General features: G+C 41.0%; 2 protein-coding genes across 2 annotated transcripts in view; one reads left to right on the plus strand and one right to left on the minus strand.

Moving 5' to 3' along the window:
• The first annotated feature begins 882 nt into the window (after positions 1–882).
• ptgir (prostaglandin I2 receptor) overlaps positions 883–21,664 on the plus strand; it is a 24,815-nt gene continuing 4,033 nt past the window's right edge. Inside the window, exons 1-2 of the mRNA XM_020623189.1 lie at positions 883–1,164; positions 1,297–2,360. Coding sequence (XP_020478845.1) covers positions 1,515–2,360 — 846 coding nt within the window. The 5' untranslated portion in view covers positions 883–1,164; positions 1,297–1,514. The remainder of the gene's footprint in view (positions 1,165–1,296; positions 2,361–21,664) is intronic.
• The window catches only part of LOC109973526 (4F2 cell-surface antigen heavy chain), a 26,831-nt gene continuing 8,651 nt past the window's right edge, over positions 3,485–21,664 (minus strand). The window contains exons 5-6 of the mRNA XM_020623190.1: positions 4,112–4,115; positions 3,485–3,579 (exon numbers count right to left, since the gene is read on the minus strand). Of these exons, the coding sequence (XP_020478846.1) occupies positions 3,512–3,579; positions 4,112–4,115 (72 nt within the window). The 3' untranslated portion in view covers positions 3,485–3,511. The remainder of the gene's footprint in view (positions 3,580–4,111; positions 4,116–21,664) is intronic.

Genomic DNA, 21,664 nt, shown 5'->3' on the forward strand with positions numbered 1-21,664 from the left:
ACTTGCTAAATCGCAGGGTGTTCAAATACTTCTGTTCCTCACTCTATATATGCACATTTTGGAGCAAGATATGCTGCCATCCAGACAACGTTTCTTTCAGTGAAAGCCTTGTTGATTTCAGCAAGATAATGCCAAACCACGTTCTGCACGTATTCCAACAGCATTGTTCTGTAATAAGAGTCTGGCTGCTAAAATGTTCTGCCTGCCGTCCAGCGTCCAGATCTGTCACTCACAGAAAACATTTTCAATTTCAGTCAAATGTGAAGTGAAGAATATGACAAAGGAGGCACCGGAAGAGAGGTGAGTGGCTGAAATCCTATATCAAACTAATCCTATATCAAGTTGGAATAAGAAAACATTATGCTTTCAAAACTAAAACAACTAGTGTCTTCAGTTCCCAAACACTTAGAGTGTTATTAAAAGAAGAGGTGATGCAACACAGTGGTAAACACGTCCCCGTCCCAGCCTTTTTGAAAAGTGGTGCTGGCATCAAATTTAAAATGAACATTTTCCCCAAAACAACAAAATTTTACAGTTTCAACATTTGACATGTTGTCTTTGTACTACTGGGTTTCAAATGATTTCCAAATAATTTCACTCAGTGTTTATTTACAGCCTATTACTTCCTCCACTGCATCTGGGATCCATGACTTTCCAAATATTAGTGTCTACGTTTTATCATTTATTTAAGTCTGTACTGCAATAAAAGCTCATTATAGCTAGGTAATATGTTTTGTCAGAACTTAAAATAAGAAAAAAACAAGTGCTCATAACGCAGCTGTATTGAAACAAGTTAACAAACAATGAATTCTGATTATTAACCAGAAAATAAATAAGAGCTCCTTTGCTTCTGATCGGTCGGCGTCTCTCTGTGCAGCAGTGCACGGGGTGGGGCCACGCATCGATGAGAAGGAAACTGGGAGGTGCGAAGAGAGAAAGTCTGCGGAGTTTCAACAGTCCTGTTGTCAGTTCGTGGACTCAGTGCGGAACCGCGGACGCGTTACCGGCAGCGGCAGTTTTAAAGTCCGTATCCGTGTATTGGCACAATATCTTAACCTAACACACCGGAACCTTGTATCAATGGAAAAAGAAGAACAAGCAGAAGTGGGAAGCCTTTAATAGTTTCAGTCGCTCAAGTGCTGCCTCCTGCAGAGCCGGTGAAAGGTGAGAGATTATTGGTCACTGAAACTATGATTTACTATAAACATTGCTGCCTATGAGAAGAAGCACAAAGGCTTATTAAGGTTATGGACTTAAACACTAAGCAGCTATTTTCTTGTGTTCTTTATTCCACAGAAACATTTCTATAGTTCCTGCAAACAAGAGACTCGAACAGAAAGGGAAAGTCTATGAATCATGTTTTAAATCAGCATAGCATTATGGGACTCATCATACACCCCTGCCTTCTGTGTTGCCAAATGATGATATCAAGAGGTCAGGATTGTCTTATGCTGCCTGGAAATCCCCTATTAATTCCACAGTGAGTTGGCATATTTTTTGACAGTAAGTTAAACATGAACAAAAGCATGGTCTCAAATGAGTCATGTCACAATACCACCTGCAATGACGCTCTCATTGTGAATGGAGATAACAAACCAGTAACAAGCATCATCATGTTTTTGCTTGGTGTGGTGGGAAACCTCCTGGCTCTCTTCATCCTCGGAGTGCACCAGAAGGAGCACCGCTCCAGATCGTCCGTCTTCTGTATCTTGGTGACCGGCCTGGCCCTCACCGACCTGCTGGGCACCTGCCTCCTCAGCCCGCCTGTGTTCATCTGTTATGCCCGCAACATGTCCCTGATAGGTATGGGCAGCAGAGGCCTGTGTAACCTCTTTGGCTTTGCCATGAGTTTCTTCGGCCTGGCGCCCACGCTCATCCTGTGCACCATGGCTGTGGAGCGCTGCCTGGCAATCAGTCATCCTTACTTTTACTCTGTACACATCCGCCCCAGGTTTGCTAAAATCACTCTTTTCTTTATTTACCTCTTTTCTTTGGCTTTCTGCCTCCTGCCATACAGTGGCTATGGCAAATTCAGACAGTACTGTCCCGGGACATGGTGCTTCATTGATATGGATGCGACAGGAGATGAGCAGGCCAAATTGATTCTGGCTTTCTCTCTGTCCTACTCCTCCCTGATGGCACTGCTCATCTTTGCTGTGTTTGTGTGCAACGGCTCAGTGATTGTCAGTCTGTGCAAAATGCACCGGAGCCATGTAACGCGGCGTGGCTCGGTGGCGTCGACGGGGAGGAGGAGGAGGATAAGCCTGGCCTGGTTTGGACAGGGGGAAGAGGAGATGGATCATCTGGTGTTGCTGGCCCTCATCACTGTCATCTTCGTGGTCTGCTCCCTTCCGCTAACTGTAAGTTCACGTTTAACCTTCGCTCAGTTGTATGTCAACTTCCACTCCCTCTAACTGTCTGTGTCACAACACATTTTGTGCTTTACCCTCAGCCTGTTTTGTTTGAGTTTATAACTGAATGCCAGCATCTTGTGAATTTAGTACACTTCTTACTGGAAAGGGAGTAACAGGCTGATACCCTGATGCCATTTATCCACATGTTGAAACAGGAACCAAGCCTCGTCAGTGAAATTAAAGGAAGTTATAGAAAGTTTGTACTGACTCTGGAACAGAAAAGGGAATTTTTATTGCTTATAATAATTGTTATTATGGGTCCTGGGCTCAATGCCTGGCTACACACTGTCAATAGAGGGTAGACTTTCCTGCATGAAGTGGTTTCATTTGAACATGAGAGAGTTTCCTGAACACACATGTGCCTACACTGTTAACATTGATTACATCCCCTCTTTCTGTGGTCATCACATACAGAGAGAGCTCAGCTGCATGTCAGACGTTAATGTTTGTATTGCTGTGGTATGTGTTTGGAGTCTCCTTAACGGCTGTGCTTTGCTGTGCCGGCTCCATTAATAGAAGGTGTGCCTGAGAGTGCAGCCTTTGTCACACAAGGCATTACGGCAACTGTATGCGTTGTGCATTTCTCTAATTGGTTGAATATCTGTCCCTGTTTGAGAGGAGTGTGCCACACCTGACAACCCTGGAGGACTGGTCCGGTCCTGCCTTTCCTGGAGGGCAGAACTCTTCTGGCACAAGTCCAAGGGTTAACCAACTTTCTGTCCATGGCCCTAAACATTTGCTAGAAGTACTATGGAAAGTCAAGTTTAGGAAATAAAAACTGGTTGGAGGATGTGATTAGTGTGGGTTATACTATAAAGGCATGCCTGCTTTCCTGTATTTATGCTGACCTTTTCAACAGTGGTGATGTGATGATCAAGTAGTTTACAGGAAGCAATAAAAAGCGGTTGTTCATGTTCCCGCTCTCCACCACCTTGCCTGCTTCCGGATGGCTTGTGGTTGCAGTAGGTTTGTCTAACCTATGGTGCATGCACTGGTATTTGCTCAGAGCTGTGGCTGGGAGCAGCTGGAGGAATAAACAGTGATGATGATATACCTGTCACCGCTCTGAGTAAGACTGAAAAACCGAATCCCCGACTTCACCGCTTCAGTTTCCAAATAAAAGTTGAGTACTTGCAGGCTGAGAAATGGAAACAGAACCTGAGTGGTTAAAAAAAAAAGTTTCACGTTGGAATTTCGACTTTGCTCCTCTTAAAAAAATCTTTGTTCTCTAAATTGATTTAATTACCGTGTTTCTAGTTTTACTTATAAAAAATGCATCATTTAATCATCTCTGCCAAACAAGCTAAAGTTACGGTCCTGATCTGTATTTTATCATTCTCAATAATTCATGACTCTTTAATGAATGAAAGTAATTAATGATGTATGTGCCTTCTCAGTGGATGAGTGTGTGTGTCTGTTTATGTGCTTGTTTGGTCAAGTGCATGTAAATTCCTGTGGCTGAAACTGAATTAACCGAGACAGAGTCTGTGAAGTGTGCGATTGTATCTCAGCAGACTACAGTAACATGTTTTCAGATCGCTGTGTGATTAACAGAGCTTAATTTGGCTGAAGCACAACAGATGTTGATGATAAAGGCTCATTCTTTGGACTATATTGAAAGTAATGTAGCTGATGCTGCTCCCATGCAGTTAATATTCTTGTATATACACAGCGATGTGCCAATCCAAACATTTCAGCATGTGCTCCCTGCTGGACTCGGAGCACTTTCATATAAATGAATATATGTTGGAGAATGATGCTCTGAACAGTAGTTTGCCCTCATCGGCCCAGACAGTACGCTGGGAGATGTGATGAAAGTTGATAATTGTAAGTTTGCCAGAGAAGATGATAAATAGTAGACTAAAAAGCATTCATTATGTTCTGTTTTCTTTGCCTCACAGGCATGAATAATGTTACAGACTTTGTATTCACACATCACGTTGCAAGATTTCATATTTTCTAAGTGGCTTTTGGACAGAAACATAGTATTTCTGAGGTGTGACTGTTTTCATCAGCTCAGCAAGATTGTTCCACTTTTTCAGGAGGCAAAAGTTCACATGTTGTGGTGTGACCAGGGGAGTGGTTAAAGATGATCAGATGTGTGGGAATTTCTCAGAAATGCAATTTTTTCCGAGGCGGTGGGCGTGTGCGCTGTGGTGAGCTCATATTTAAGAGTAATTCATTGCTTGTAAATGTTTGTCCTGTCCACTGTTACCTGAATCCCACCAGCTTCCCAGGCTTGTCACACACCAGCCCTGGCCTTTGGTGTTATATATCACCTCCCGGTGATTTAAAACTACAGTACAAACTGTGCAATTACAGTAGACAGCTGCAACAGATAAGGTGCAAAGGAACATGATGTGATGAATGGTATCACTGCAGCTCTTCTGTGAGAGCTGTTTGATGTAGTGTGAAACACGAGGTCATTGGTTTGTTCAGTTGAAATTTATTGCCATACTGTATGAAATATATGGCTGCTGCTTGTTAAACCGTTTAAAATACAGCTACTAAAATCCATCTCCAGCAGCAACGCGGGATTTAAAGCCTCCTCTCCCAGTAAAGTCAAACACAGTTAGAGCTCCATTATGTAGGGTTACGCCACCAAATGTACAATACAATTAAATTAAATCAAGAGAATAACACAATTTGTATTGATAGCACCAGAACATTTAGTTGATTAAAACCAAGTTACTTGTCAGCAATTTTGCTAACTGTTTCACCTTCTCGAGTGTGAGCTTCTGCTGCTTTTCTGTTCTATTTGTTTGGGCCAGTTGGTGCTAATTAAAAAAAAAAATCAAGATAAGTGGATGAGTTAGCATTAAAGCAGATCCTTCTTAGTTGATGTCCTAATAGGACTCACGACGGTCAGTATTTGTGTCTTCACAGATGTTTTCCCTCTGGGAGAACTGTCACCCTCAGTTTATAAATAACAGCAACTTGCTTCTGACACTTACCAGTATTATCCTCTTGCTGCCGTTCCCATGGGAACCACCAAAGTGGCCTGGTGGCCTTATGTTGCTGGTCAATACCTGGATCAATAAAGTGCTGCTCTTATATCACAAGCTATTTACAAAATTGCAAGTGGTTTTAACTTTCCCCCATTATATTAATCAAGGGTTATGGGAATCCCTCAGTAACCCCAGGGTCAGTTTGTGTCCCTGTGACTGTAGCGACTTTAATCTGGATAAAAGGTTTTCATTAGTGTTTTACTATTAATAACAAATTAAAATGTGACATGTGTGCAGTTGCTCTCCAAAGTACGTTGACTGCGTTTACATGCACTTAAGTAAACAGATTAGTGAGAGAAAGCAGGTTATGGCAGAAATCAGATTACACCTTTACATGCACAGCAGTAATCAGGTTACTCAAAAGCCCCAGTATACACGAGTCCCCTCCCACTATCCCACTGAAAGCAGAAAGACGCTGTTTGGGGGTGTCCACAATTGGAAATCCTGACATCATTATACGACTGCATCCTCCCATAAACAAAGATGGACCCGGTTGATCAAGATCGTATTCTGTTCTCTTTAGTAATGTTTCACAACATTAGCTACCCCATTAGTCATGTCTTGGTCTGGGCTGCTGCTCGCCATTTTGATAAGCGTCTGTTTATGCCCATGACAGCTTCCTGTTTTTCTCCAGTCACACGTGCACAAGCAACCTTGGAGCATGACTTTTGCATATGCATTCTTGTGGAAAGCTGATTAGAAACCCGGCTACTCGTATACATGGCAGAGAAATCTGCGTTCTCTGGGAGAAAGCTACCTGGGGAAATCAGGTTTCTCTAATCCCCTACACTGATTACAGAAACCAGGTTTCCCATTTACATGACGGTTAAGAAATCAGCTTACTCGAGAAAGTCGATTGTAACCTGGTTACTTAAGTGTATGTAAACGCGTTCATTGTATGTATCCTTGAAGTCTGACAAAGGTGTATAATGCATTTGCTTCCTTATAAAACATTATTTGTTTACATAAGTGTTTGCTTGCAAGCAGTTTTCTTTCAGTCCTGCATTTGCTGGAGGAGTTCAACTTTTATTAGCAGGAAATTACTGTACTGATGTATTACAGCCACTTGTAGATCACTGTCTGTCTTACTCCCTATTTCTCTTCACTCCAGCTACCAAATAAAGAATCAAATGCAAAAAAACCTTATAAGAGCATAGTATATTCTGTGATTTAGAGAAAGTACTGTAAAATGGGAACCTCAAGTTGCTCTGACAAGTTTACAGTCACAGGGTACCGTGCCTTTTAGAGTTAGTGCAACAACTCAAAGATCTGATCTGGCTGAAAGTCACGGCAGAAGGAAACCACACTGAAACACATGTGGTGAAGGTGGAAAGAAACTGTGAAAGACCATGAAGAAAAACATTCCACTGTTTGAAGATACCAAAACGTAACAATTTAGCGACTGAAGAAAGACTAAGGAACCATTTAATGAAGCTAAACAGTTTGAAGACAAATTCTCAAAGCAACCCTGCTTTAAAACAACTTAAACATTAAGACAAATTTTGCAGTTTATTCCCTTGCAGGACTTTAATCTTGAGCATGCAACTACGTCAACATTAAGGGCAATCTTAATAAGTCCCACGACAGGTCCAACCAAAGCCTCAGGTGCCACTGACTTTATGCAGAATAGCAGGATGACAGCTTTCCCCAGACACTCCCCAAACCCAACAGCGTCCAGATTGGACGAAGAGAGGAAGTCTCAAAATCCAGACATATCGAAGATGACTCCAAGCTGTAATGCCTGCCAGTAGGTGGTGTCAGAGGAGTCTACATTTTCAACCAAATGAGGAAACAATCATTGAATTTTCTGTGATGGCAGTATCCCATGACCTTTGCATGAGTATGAGGTGTCACATGAATCCTCGAGGGAGTGGTACAGTTAGTTGTGAGGACACACATGCTGTGACAGACTCAAAACAGGAGTCAGTTTTGTTTCCCAAACTGTTATTATGCTGCAGGTGCTGCTGGTGGATAAATCTCACTGTCAGCTTTGTTCTGGTTTCTATAAGGAAAGATGATGCTCTGCAATCAGTAGCTGGCTTTGTGGACTGAACAATGGCGATTCCCTTTTGTAGTAGATGGATGCTTAATCTTCCAGCTTATACACGACACACATTCATGTTGTACATATTTACTCTTACTGCAGTAGTCTCAAGGCCACAACTTGCTCACCCTGCTCTTCGTTACCTCATGTTCTGCTAAGTTTGAGCCACACAGAACAAAGTGGACAGAAAATGATAGAAGATTCTTAAAGTAATAAGGTGTAGGCATTGACCCCGTTAATGTGTCACGATAGTGTGCAACTGCTTGAGAACAGGCCTGAGGCTTCAGTCAGAAGACAAAAGGTGAGCAGCTGTGGAAGAGATTTGATGAGATGAAGAAGGATGAAATGAGGGTAAAGACACATGTGGAGAGCGGATGTACTGCAGGAAACAGAACAGCAGCGGTCACCGTAACGTGATGTGTAGTTATCCATATGAAAAAGTATTCAGGAGCCAGTGGCCCAGTAAGTAAGCTTTGAAATATAGTTTGCCTTCTTGTATCTTAAATAGATCAGACTTCATCCTCTCATGTCGCTGTAATTCCATCCTCTGTGGTATTCCCAATAGGCTCCTTCGAACCATAAGAAAAACTCTGCTGCAAGAATCATTACCCACACCATGTGGGTAATGATGAGCTTGTTTCTTCAGGAGATGAAGAGCCATCAGCCCAGAACTAACCAGACTTTTTTAATGAATATTTGGCTCCAGACGCATTTGTTTAGTTACTCATGCTCCAAGTCTGTCTGCAGCTGTTGTTACTGGAGAGACATACACTATAGCTGGTCTTCTCACAGATGCTTCATTTTTACAATACACTTAAAAATGATTGACCCTGGTTCACTTACATGATCTAAGATTAGTTTTTGTGCCACATTTCTGGCATATTTAATACAATTGCTCAGCACAGCCTCTTCCAATGTGTGTGAAGTTGAGTCATAAAGAGTTTTCACACTAATGTGATAAATGGTGTCACCTGACTGACTAAAGTGCTACAGGGCGCCTGTGTGGCCAATCATGGTTGTCAGTAATACAGAGAAAGAGCGGCTGGGATGAGAATCAGCACCTCCAAGTCCGAGGCCATGGTTCTCAGTCGGAAAAGAGTGGCTTGTTCCCTTCAGGTTTGTGGGAAGTTCCGGCCTCAAGTGGAGGAGTTCAAGTATCTTGGGGTCTTGTTCACAAGTGAGGGAAGGATGGAATGGGAGACTGACAGGCAGATCGGTGCAGCTTTTGCAGTAATGCGGTCAGTGTACCGGTCCGTTGTGATGAAGAAGGCGCTGAGCTGTAAGGAGAAGCTCTTGATTTCCTGGTCGATCTACGTTCCGACTCTCACCTATGGTCATGACCAAAAGGGCAAGATCCCAGATACAGGCGGCCGAAATGAGCTTCCTCTGCAGGGTGGTTGGGCGCACCCTCAGAGATAGGGTGAGGAGCTCAGTCACCCGGGAGGAGCTCAGAGTAGAATCACTGCTCCTCCACATCGAGAGGAGCCAGCTGAGGTGGCTCGGGCATCTGTGTCGGATGCCTCCTGGGTGCCTTCCTAGGATGGTGTTCCAGGCATGTCCCACCGGGAGGAGGCCCCGGGGAAGACCCAGTACAGCTTTTAAAAATGTGCAAAATCTGGTGAGACAATAGTCTCATGATACACACACTGCCATTTTGGTATCTTTTTTATAATCTTTGTTTATTTTGTATAGTCATGGCCAAAAATACTGCCACCCTTTCATTTCTGTCAGATAACACACATTCATTGGTATTCTCATGTTTATTTCTTTTGTTTGTATTGGAACAACACAAAAGCAGAGAAAAAAACAAATCTGGTCTATTCCCCACAGAACTCCAGAAATGGACAGAATTATTGACACCCATTGGACTAAATAACTGAAATCAGTCACTTCCTGTAACCATCAGTGAGTTTCTTCCACCTCTTTACTGGAATCTTGGACCAGTCTTCTTTTGCCAGCTGCTCCAGGTCTCTCAGGTTTGAAGGCTTCCTGCTCCCAGCTGCTGTTCTGACATCTCTCCACAGCTGCTTTATGGGGTTTAGATCTGGACTCACTGCTGGCCACTTCACAACTCTCCAGCTCATTGTCTGAAACCATTTCTGGTGCTTTCTGAAGTCTGCTTTGGGTCATTGTCCTGCTGTAAGACCCATGACCTCTGACAGAGACCCAACGTTCTGACACTGGGTCCCAGAATTCATTGGTAGTCTTCAGATGTCATAATGCCACACACACAGTCAAGACATCAGTGCCTGAAGCAGCAGAGCAACCCCAAAACATCAGTGAACCTCCACCGTGTTGGACTGTAGGGACTGTGTTCTTTTCTTTGAAGGCCTCGTTTCATTTTCTGAAAATAGCAAATTGATAAGCTCAACCAAAAAAGCTCTATTTTAGTCTCATCTGTCCACAGGACATTCTCCAAGAAGGACTGTGGCTTCCTCAAGTAGGTTTTGTCAAACTCCAGTCTGGCTTTTTATGTCTGTGTCAGCAGTGGGGCCCCTGGGTCTCCTACCATAGCATCTCTTGTCATTCAGATGGCAACAGATAGTGTGAGCTGACACTGTTGCACCCTGTGCCTGCAGGTCAGCTTGAATTTGCTTGGAAGATGATCAAGGTTCTTTATCCACCATTCCAACAATCCTTCATTGCAATCTGTCGTCTATTTTTCTCTTTCGTCCACGTCCAGGGAGATTAGCTCCAGCACCATGGGCTGTAAATGTCTTGTCACTGTTGTTCACAATGGACACAGGACCTTGGAGATGGACTTGGAGCCCTGAGACTGTCCAGGCTTTTCCACTACTGTGCTTCTCAAATCCTCAGACATTTCTTTGCTCTTCTTTCTTTTCTCCGTGCTCAGTGTGGTCCACTTTTGTCAGCTTTGTCAACTTTTCTCCATTTTACCTGGTTACCAGTGATTTCTATGTTGCCAGCACCTGGTGGTTGCTACAGGTGAGTTTCATTACAAACTAAAAGAGGATCACATGCTGGAAATACAGCTATTTCTCATGATTGGGATTTTCTCTGTTCTCATTTTTCATGTCCCACTTAGTCCTGTCATTCAATACTTGTGCATTTCCCAGGTTTATAAAAGAGGCAGCAGAATTTGCTCTCTAATCATGTTTGAGTATGACATTGAGATAAAAGTCACGTCCATATAAATGACAAAAAGCCATCGCTTTAATATACAGATGTAGCCAGCAATTTTAAGTATTCCTTTCCAAAAAGGGTTTTGGAGAGTCTTTTTACTCACAAACCAACTTTGGCTGAATACAGACAGCAGCTGCAGAGAGCATGTTAACCAGAGACCTGGCAACCTTTTATATTTGAGCTCTTTTACCCATTATAGAATTAGCATTAATCAGGTACAACTGAGCTGCCATGTCTCTCATTTTACCAGTGACTGTTGGGTAAAATTGAGAAGCCTGCTACTTAATAGTGGAAGTAATGAGGAATTTGTTAATTCAGAGCTTGCAACAAATCCAGGTATTTTGCTGAACAGTAACCAGATGCAACTGAACCGACTATCCAAACCCATCCCTCTTGTCAACTTAATGTACATAGATAACAAAAGGATTCTTGTTTCACACTCCACCTTATCAATTGTCTCAGGAGACATATGACCTTATAAAACTTGGCTGACAGTCAGCATTGAAATACAACACCCTCATATCAAATAAACCTTAAGTGAAGTAGAGTGTGGTGATCGCCTATTGCTGTGCTGACGGACGTGCAAAAAGGAAACTGCTGACACCAAGTCCAATAAAGGCCTGATATGATAAAATCATTAGAATCATTAAGATGACCTGAGATGAGTGCACGTTTTGAATAATCCCAAATCTTTCATGGCAGTTAGAAAAAAAAATAATAATAAGAATTCACCCACAAAATTCATACACAAAATTAATTATTTAAAGGTGCAACAGAATCACTGAGTAAAGGAATGCTGAATGTTATCACAGGGAGTCCATTCATTAATATCCCCCTTCCTGTTCCAAGAAGTTGACTTCAACTGGCGTCAGATTATAAATCATAGCATTCGACATAAAAACGTGTTAGCACAGACCAATCAGTTCATCTGTGCTGTGGCCTGGTTGGGCACTCACTCTTCTATCACAACTAGAAACCCATTTATCACAAGCTGATTTGGCTGATTACTTGTGACAACACAGCATGAGTCACTCAGTTTTCTGTTTCAGTAACTAATTGCTGTACAGTATTTCTTCATGTTCAAACAATAGAGAACACCCAAGAGACAATTTCCAGCTAAATTCTTTGTCTTTGTTGTGTTAGATTTTTGGGAACAGGCATCATTAAAATGTTTAATGTTTTGTGTCATCATTCCAAAATGTTTTTTTGCTGTGAATGAAGCAAGGTCTGTCTTTTGCCTTCAGCCAGACTGTGTAGATGGCGGGGATCAAACAAGATAATTGCAAGCAGGCAGATCCTGTGGTTTTGGATGTTTGAGGCCAGTTGCATAGAACCATGAAATATGTGATGGGAATAATTCCCCCCCCGAGACTCCCTTGCTGTGCTAAAATAAAATAGCTTGATGAGTGGCTTTGTCTAATGGTGCAGAGAAAAAGTTCGTCCCCAGAGCATACATTTTTATACGCATTCAGCTCAGTTATGGAGTACAGTAGGTTGAGTACAAGGATGTTTAGTGTAGAAGTATTGCCAACTACCGTACACAAACATGGGAGCTGATCTTGTTGATCAACTTGTCTAATCCTAGCCAAACCGGTGAATGAGTGTATGTCCATCCATTATTTATACTGCTTATCCTGTAAAGGATCACAGGGACTGGAACCAATCCCAGCTGACATTGGGTGAGAGGTGGGGTACATCCTGGACAGGTCACATAGACACGTAGAGACAGACAACCAGTCACATTCACCCCCACGGGCAATTTAGAATCGCCAGTCAACTTAACTTTTGCGGCTCTGGACTGTGGGAGGAAGCTGGAGTACATACAGTATGTGTTACAAATGTGCTAATTCACCTCAGATGCCTTTAAAGCTATTCTATGTGTCAACCCCTCTGTGCACTCTAGATGTTGTGATCCAGCATCCCTTGCTGTTATCGTTTGTTTGATGCCCCTTTGCTACTGTCTCCAACTGTCGCCCACCCAGCTAGCAGCACAATAGCGCCAATAGGACGACTCACAGTTGGATGTTGACAAGGAGGAGTGGTTGATACCAGTTGTCCTGACAGAAGGATTGTTTAGAAAGCAATGAGCCAGCCAAAAATCTAAGTAAACTTGTATTACAGCTGTATGTTTACTTACTTACTTCTCTGCATGTACTCGTCATAATCCAAGTACTTAGTGTTTAGTTCACACTAGCAGCATAAAGAGGAAATGGGTTTGTTGAACACATGCGAACCCGCACAGTGGTTTGCTTGCTTTTATGGTTTCATACGTACTGTATATGACCCATGGGGTGACATTCAACCGTTATGAAGCAGCAGTTGTTATTATAAAGTGTGGCATTTCTGCAGCTCACAGCAATGTCAGCCAGTGTGCAGTTTTCTTGTGTTTAGCCCAAAACTATTTCTGGCATTGCTTTCACATTAATTCATATGTTTGATAAAGTGTGCCATGTTTTGCTTTTTACTATCCAAAACAAAAAAGCATCTACTGATCGCATGTGATTTATTTGGCTAGTTGTCAGAGTCTGGGAAAGTCAAGACTTGTAAATCATTTGTGTCTGTTGTACTGATGTTATGTCCTGACCTACCACAGGCAACTTATATCACTCAGAAAGTTTTTAAATGGTGATATGTTCAGCACAGGTTAAAGCATAAAGTCCAACATGAATTTGAAGGGCAGATATTTTATGTTTGTTCATTGCTAATAAAAATAAAAGATGCAATGCTCAGCTGTGCTCAACTGTTGGGAATGAATACAAATAAGTTTCTGGAAATTTGAAAAGTGCAAGCAATTTTTTTTTCTTGGCACTAATGTCTCTCAAAAAATAAACCTGCCACTGATCTCAAAGTGCATGATATGAGCAAAACTTTGAGACACACAGCATCAGAGAAGTACACAGGAGGTGTAGGACTTGTGCAGCTTTATCTCTGTTGAAGAGGAACTGCAGTGCACACCTGTTAAGCCCCTATCTGTTGCAACACCTAAGGTTTAGCAACATGGCCAGTGTCAGCCTGTCCTCATCCTTATTGACACACACAGTATCAGCCAACTTCATATTTCACTTTGCCCAGCTTTGGGGTTTTCACCTTCTAACAGTTGCTTCCACTTCCTCTTTAGTGTTGGTGGTGTTTTTTTTTTCTGTTTGCACTTTTTTTTCAGTTGCCAAGTAGACCAACTCTTCACTGCTCCTCACCCCATATGTGCATAACAGTTGAGCTTACAGTGGCATTATTAGTTTGGCCTATATTATTCAACTTGTGAAAAATTGTGATAATTATACATTCTGTGGATGAAAGCCTGTACCTTGTATTTAATATGCTAGTGTATTTTTTTCCAGAGACAGAGGAACTTTTATAGCAGAAGGCAGCTGTGTAGGTGCATGCAAAATGGTATTTACATCCACCAAGGTGGAGGCAGTGATTTTGCTGGTGTTTGTTTACAGCATACCTCAAAAATTAAGAAATGGAGCTTTTTGGAGAGGTAGGGAACAGGCCATGGAACAATCCATTAGATTTTGGTGCAGATCCAGATCATCGTCCTGACCCAGGAACTTTTTTTGAGATAAAGCACATTTCTGTGTTTTTGCTTCTATCTCCATACACAATACCTACAGTACTTGGACAAAAACTGCACGACAACATCTCCATAATGTCTGCCACACACCAAAGTCTGATCTGGATCCAAGTGATATTCCGGATGTGGTGATCTAGAATGTTCACATTTATAGGGCTCACAGAAAACGTGCTACTGTGACACAACAAATGATGCTACAGACAAATTCTAGTTGAAGCTCTGCTGATTCAGTCGGGTGTCAACAGATTTGATGTATCAGCAAAGCTGAGATTGATCCTGAAGAAATAACTTTAAAACTAATGGCATCAATGTGATTCCAAGTGCCAGGGGTAGGTTACCATGGTCATGGTATTGTTTTTAGGTAGAATGGCATTATGAGGACAGTGAGCTGCCTTGGCGGAGGTTTGCGTTCTCTGATTGCTGTCTAGTTTGATTGATTTTCTTCCCGGATACTTGACTGGATTGAGTGTCAGCGTGACAACTGTTCTCGGGAAGTTTTCTCAGTGAAGTCCATTGTGCTGGTAAAGGTCTAATGGTCTCAGGGAACTCACTACAGCCTCGAGCATTGAAACAGGAAACTCACTAATGGATTTCCAGAGAGGGCAGTTCTCCCGATTAAACTTGTCTAAAGACAAATACAGAATGACTTTACGGTCTCACGTTGCTGCCATTCATGCTGTTAATGTCTAGTGTTTTCTTTCTGCGGAAACAGAACACATCTACATTTAGGGTATGTGTGCCCATTATGCCCACTCATGTATGACTGTGGATATTTGTCATCTATATTGACCTGATTTATATGGACATTCTCTGTAAGTAAAATGAAAGATTAATGTCCTATTTTAAAATGTGTTCATTAGTTGATTCAAGTTATTTTAGAAACAAAGTCAAACGTTTGGCATGGGTTTAATTGGCACTATGGCACCATTGAAGCCCATGTGTGTTCCAGATAAGCCCCATCATAATTTATTAATCAAATATAAAAACATTGTTGTCAAGTAATTTATAACAGTAACAGATTTACTCAGAAACATAGAACTTCATTTAGTAGATTATGTGTGGAGGTCTTGATATCTTTTTAGTTTCTTGAGAGGGTTGAGTCTGAGAAGTGATGAAGAGCCGCTCAAAACCCTCAACCTTCTCCTGTTGAGGTAGAATGCAAGTCTTTGGACTTGCATGTCCAAAAAAGTCATGACATCTCTCTCTCCTTCATGTGGAGTTAATGTACTGAGGATCCTAGACTGCTGGCTTGTCAAATAAACAGTGAAGCAAACATTGCTAATCTACTGTGAACTCATTTTCATTTGTTTTGTCATTGGCTACTCCCTCCTCCTTGTGTTTTCTTCTCCCGGCTTGTCTGAGTTGTTGGTTGTATTGTTCTCTTTTTTTTTCTTGTTTCTCATTGTTTAATTTTGGTTTACCCTTTCCAGGATCTGCTTAGGTGGGGTTGCTCAATATTTGACAGCACAGACAAATTTTTATTGTGCCTTCATGATAAAGATGACATGTCTCAACTAAGGTGCTGTATTTTTTCCTTTTCACTGACATTTTTGTCACTGAAAACAAAACATGACCATGCACATTAGCTGATGTTTATGTCAGATGCAGTGTAATACTCATAAAAAGCATGTAGTCCATAATGTATGTCATTATACAGTAGCTTTAAGTAGTAATAAGTAAGGTAGAAGAATGAAATGAAATGTCATCATCAAACTCTGTTGTCAAGTGTATGAAGTAGAGCAAAGTTGAGATTAGAAAGGGCTTTTCATTAACTTGCACTGAGATGGACTTAAAAGAAATATACTATACTTAAATGGTGCTGCTGCAGCTAATGGTGAAAGATAAAAGTATTTCCTTCTACATGAAATATACAGTATGTACAAAGATCATTCACTGGGGGAAAGTATAATTTGTGGATTTATAATTACAATAATGAAAATTTTGTCCAACTAATGAATCACTATTAAAGTTAGTTTGTGCTAGCTCACATGTAAATACTAGCTCTGGTCGCTAGTTGGTAAATCCAACTTTCTAAACTTAAAGTATTGTTAGAGTACAGTCACTGTACAAAGAGGAAAACATTTATTTTTCTTGTTTACATATCAGGGTTTGGTTCCTGGTCTCCCCAGAAGCCAGGTTTCTCCCAGTGGTCAGGCCAGCGCCTTGCATGTCAACTCCATCAGCAGCGGTGTGTGGGTGTGTATGTGTGTGGGTGAATGGGTGGCAGCAATTGTAAAGTGCTTTGTCCAGTAAGGTAAAAAAAAGTGCAGTACAGTCCATATACCATTTATCATGAAAGTGACTCAAAATCAAAAATGAAATTTCTGAGATCCTCATAAAAGCTATACTTTTGTAGTGACTTTGTGTGAGTTCCTCAAGAGAACTTGTACATGGGCAGTTGTAACTCAGCAATGGCATATATTGTTGCCATACAAAACAAAACAAAAACATGTAAGTAAAGCCTATATTGTATAAAATATTGAGTCGCAAAAATGAGTGTATATGTTTATATATCTTACATATGCTCAGGACGCTAGAGATGTGTTTACTGTTCTGGAAAAAGTCATTAAACAAAGTCTAAGAGAAAGTAACATTTCATGCTTACATGCACCAAATGCATGGAAAAGCTCTCACCAGCTCACACCCACATAATTTTCCGTTCTGTTTTTTCCTCTATATATCTGATGACAAAAATAACCTCCTTACTAACTTACTGTAGATTGTGGTGGAGAGAAATTCCCCTTGTGACTCTGCTGACCTTTACATTACATGTTTGCTCTGTATGACTCGCCACCAGCCTTTCATCAGGTCCTTCAGGGACTAAACCTGGGGCAGGGGTTAGTGTGGATCCTGGATCGATACACGCTAATGGACAGCTTACCATCATACTGTCGGGCAGGAACAAAATGCTAGACAGATGTACAGTGTGTGTAATGTGAGGGCTGAGATTAAAGGAGAGATATGAGCGTACAGGAAACAAAGTAATCATCATCAGTTGACATGTTGTTACTGTATAGCATCTCAATGATATAACTCATCAGGTGATATTATTACTCAAAAATGTAATTTTTTTCCTGTAACAGCAGTGGAGGAGAGGAGAACGTCTTTACTGTGGATAGTGTCTGCAGGTCTTCCTTTAAGGGTGTATACATGTTGTCTGAAAGATGCACAGGGCAAAAAAAAAACAAACAGCAGCAAATAGCTAAGTGCTGGCTGTAACGTGTAATGTGCACTATAATACTGAAAGCAACTCAGATGAGCAAATTAACTGTAGTTAGACTGACTTAATAAGACCCCACTGTATAGGAATATTTTACTCAGCAAATCAACCTGAAACAATAAAAATGGGCTGTTGTACACCACTGCCAATTTGATAGCATCATGCATGTACAGGGTGCAAAACCAAATCCTGCAGTCATGGCAACCCAAGCTGGAGCCAGCAGCACTGTACAGAAATATTTGGTGGAATGAATGGATGCAGAGACTTGTACAGTATGTCGATAACATGCATGTCCTTCTAAAAGTTTATATCAAGCTTAAATCTATGCTAAGTTGGGTTTAGCACCTCCTGACACCAAGTCTGCACTTCAACCTGCAACACTGTAACCGATTTTGTGGACGCTTGTAGAAAGCATAAACAAGCTGTAAACATAACCCTGACAAAATGTCAATATAATTTGAAACTGTATGGCAAGCTTAGTTAAGAGTTACAGAGCAGCTTTAGCTTTCATTTGAAGCTGTCTTTCTGGCCACGTGATTAATGTAAATCCAGTCTTCACTCTCTTTTACCTCTTTTTTTGTCCCCTTTTGAAGGAAATATCTCACTTTTGAGCTGCTGAATGCTCCACTATGTTCACCAGCTAGTTGCTAAATTTGCTGTTTGGAGCTGTGCAACAGTGGGTTTTTAGACTTTTTACCTGAAAACAACTGCCTGCTGCATGCAAAAACAATGTTGTAAAAGCAGTGAGTGAACCAAAACAGTCAGGTTTTGGCCAGAACAGCAAAACAATGAACTTAAACTCACTATAAATCCCATAAAGCCAAGGGGAGTGGCAGATCCAGGTGACACTTCTCTAAAGGTTCCTGACAGTTCATCCAACACTGTCATAGGTACACTGTAAATATAAATACATTATACTGATAATAGCAGCTTTAAATCTGCAATAGTAAATATTTTACTGTAGGAGATCAATGTGACATGTGTTGTTTGTAATTTTAACCAACACAAAATTAACACCCACTTTTGTTCTATTCTTTTCTTTGTTCTTTGCTCAGGGTTTTGGTTTTATGGTCAGCAGATTTACTATTTACTATTTACTAGCTGGTAAACATAGTGGAGAATTTGTCCTCAGGAGTTGGTGAAGAGTAAAGCAGAGCAAATATAATAAAGAGTATATAATAAAGATAAATATAATAAAGAGTGAAAATTACAGTTGGGTGCAAAAGTTTGCAACCTCTTAATTTGAAATGGCAAAAAGGGTAAAACAAGTAGACACAAACAGATGTGTACATAAGCAACTGTTGTGATAGTGTTCACTGTATCATCTTAGCAGATGTCGATGTGTTTACATCTTGATTCTGCTGCCTCCAATGGACAAAAAAAACAACCAACTTATAGCAGCTTTACTTACACAGGATTAACATCGATCGTCTCATCTTAAAGAAAACAATTACGTATATATATTCCAAGATGTTGAATTGGTCGTTGCCCACTGCTGTGAACAGTCCTCTCTGACAAGCCTATAATCTGAAACAGGATCAAGAGGAAAGAGCTGGGAAGAGTCCTTCAGGACCATGGGATGGAAAATAATGGGTCACATCAATACGTACTCCTAAATGATTTAGACCTGAAATAGTTAGTTGATTAATCAATTAGTCAAGCTACTAAAAAACTATTCTGCGGCCATTTTAAATATTGATGAATCCATTAAGTCCTACATCTCCTTAGCTGTGAGTATATGCTGCTTTTATTTCTCTCATGTGATCATAAACTGCTTATCTTTAGATAGTGGACAGCTGGTTGGACCAGACAGGCAAGTTCAAATTGTTACTTTTGGTTTTAGGAAAATATTGACAAGTATTTTTTTTTTTTTTACAAATTTCCTTCATTTTATAGATAAACTAGTAATTGATTCATCAAGATATAATATTAAATAAGAAAATAATTTGTTTTGCCACACATTTATAACTGAACAAGCCTTTTTGACGAGTGACGAACATGAGGGAAGTCTTCATGAAAAGTTAAATCCCTTCATGAATAAAATAGTAATCCCGCCTTCTTTGACCCAGTGGTTCTAGACATGAGTCCACATACAGTTTGCAGAACAGTGGGTGTTGATGTCAGTGGTTCTATAGGTCCAACAAGCAGTAAATGTACTGTATGCATTTATACAGAACATATTTACTTTTGTTGGATGTACATGTCTATATGTATGCCTGTTGTATATGCTATTTCAAAGCTTGCCTGCTGAATACTGTTTCTGGCCCACTCTTTAACCACAGACTGATACATTAATATGCTCCTGTTTAGGGAGAAACTGACATGTCATCAGTTTTGGCCCGACAGCATGCAGTGGTTGGAGGAGACAACTGGTGAATTGTGTCCTTCTCTGCAGGGTTGGAGGTCTGATGAGAGGACCATAAGAGGCAGGGTGGCATGCAAGCAAGTTTGAGGGTGGTAATGTGGAGCGAGACACCAATGGCAGAGTGTATAAAGATGTATGTGTGTTTGAAATTGTTCTGGCATTTCAACAGTAAACAGCGCATGATGAATCAACTGTCTTAAAACTGCACGCTGTGCACGACAGACATTTGTCATATTGTTTGTTAGTGTGTGTAATGCCATTAGGCCTGAGAATCAATTTTACTTCAAATATTATTTCAATGGCAACAAATGGTTGCCAGTGTAAGGCCTGTTTCTTGGTCATAACCCAAGACAATTAATGATGATTCTTGCCATGAAAGGAGAACATCAAAAAGGACTATTTTCTCAGTCATTTTCAAAGCTTTTGACATGTGTTGGAGCCACTGCTTCCTGCCTCTACTGATATTGTAGCAAAAACTTTTAATAGATCAGTAGCAGGTTGCACTTAGCCAAGAAATAACTTGTGTTTACTAAGTCAAGATTTATGCATAGCTTAATTAAACCACACAAACAAGTACATAGAGATTACCTGTTACTAAAGATTTACACCTAGTAGCTGCCAGGTTTAACTGTTGCATAGTTTCTGCAAATGAACTAACTGACAAACCTAAAATTAGTTGGCTAATATAATATATAAAAAAATGTATCTGGAAGTCCCCCAGGATCTTAGCTTGGTCATTCTCAACCACCTTAGGAGGTGCATCCCCTTTTGACTTTGGGGCTTCCTTGCCTGTACTCGGCACAGTTGTTTCTATACACTATGCCAGCCACTTGGTTATGGCGTTCCATGTATGCCTATTATGCATGGAAAGTAGCTACTGCAAGACATTTCTTAGCTATTAACCTGATATACGTATTATTTAGAAAATCACTAGTGTAAAGTCAGCTTCATAGTTTGATCATTTTGTTTAATGCCAGTCACACAGATGTTGTAACCGATGGGGGAAACACTGTCAAAGAAGTGGTATCCGGTCAAATTGCGAAATGTTTAGCTAGTCTTTGGCATTTCCTTTCTTGTTTAAAAATGAAACGTTATCCTATAAAATGAAACTAAGACCACGCCGTCTCTGATGTGTGCATGCCAATTCTGACAGCGTGTGTGTCTCTGTATTGTAATCCATACATACTTTGCCCTTACTAAGCCTGGAAAGTGAGCGCGAAACCAACAGTAATTCCAGCCACATCAGTTGAGCAATTCAAGAAAGTTCACAAATCCTCAAATAACATGATTACTTCCTAAAAAGTCAAGAACATCTGGATGTTGTTTTGTTCCATTTTACACTGTAACTGCTTCTGACACATTTAAGATGATGCAATCGTCATCTTTCTGTCCCTGTCTCTGACTTTCCCATGGGTTATTTGGAGATCAATATGTGAGCAACCACATCCGTGTGAGCATAGCCAGTTGAGAGCACAGAGAGGACATCGTTGCCCCCTGTGCCTGGTCTCTAGTATTCTGGTTTGGCCTGGCTCTGGACTCCCTCTGGCCTCCTTTTGCTGTCTCTAGCTTATTAGTTTTCAGTCCAGGCCCTAGCAACAGGAAAACATTTACACCAGTGCACAAATAAACTCAATCAGCACAGGCCATTAATTAAGCCACTGTTTATTGGATATTTCATGGAGGAAATGGAGAATTGTTGATAGAGAAGAGGAGCGAGGTGACAAAGAAGCTTCCTGAGCGAGCCACTGCTTTTCTCTCTCTGCCCTGGATGAATAAGCAGCCAGCTGCTGCTGCTGCTGTGGTCTGTGCTGCCTGTCTGCAGCCCATCATACCTTAAAGGTCAATGCATAAAAAAAGCTTCAGTTTTGTCATGAAGCATTGTCTGCATCTATATG

Source organism: Monopterus albus, unplaced genomic scaffold (genome assembly GCF_001952655.1).
Source record: "Monopterus albus unplaced genomic scaffold, M_albus_1.0 scaffold293.1, whole genome shotgun sequence".
In the NCBI taxonomy this organism is placed as follows: Eukaryota; Metazoa; Chordata; class Actinopteri; order Synbranchiformes; family Synbranchidae; genus Monopterus; species Monopterus albus.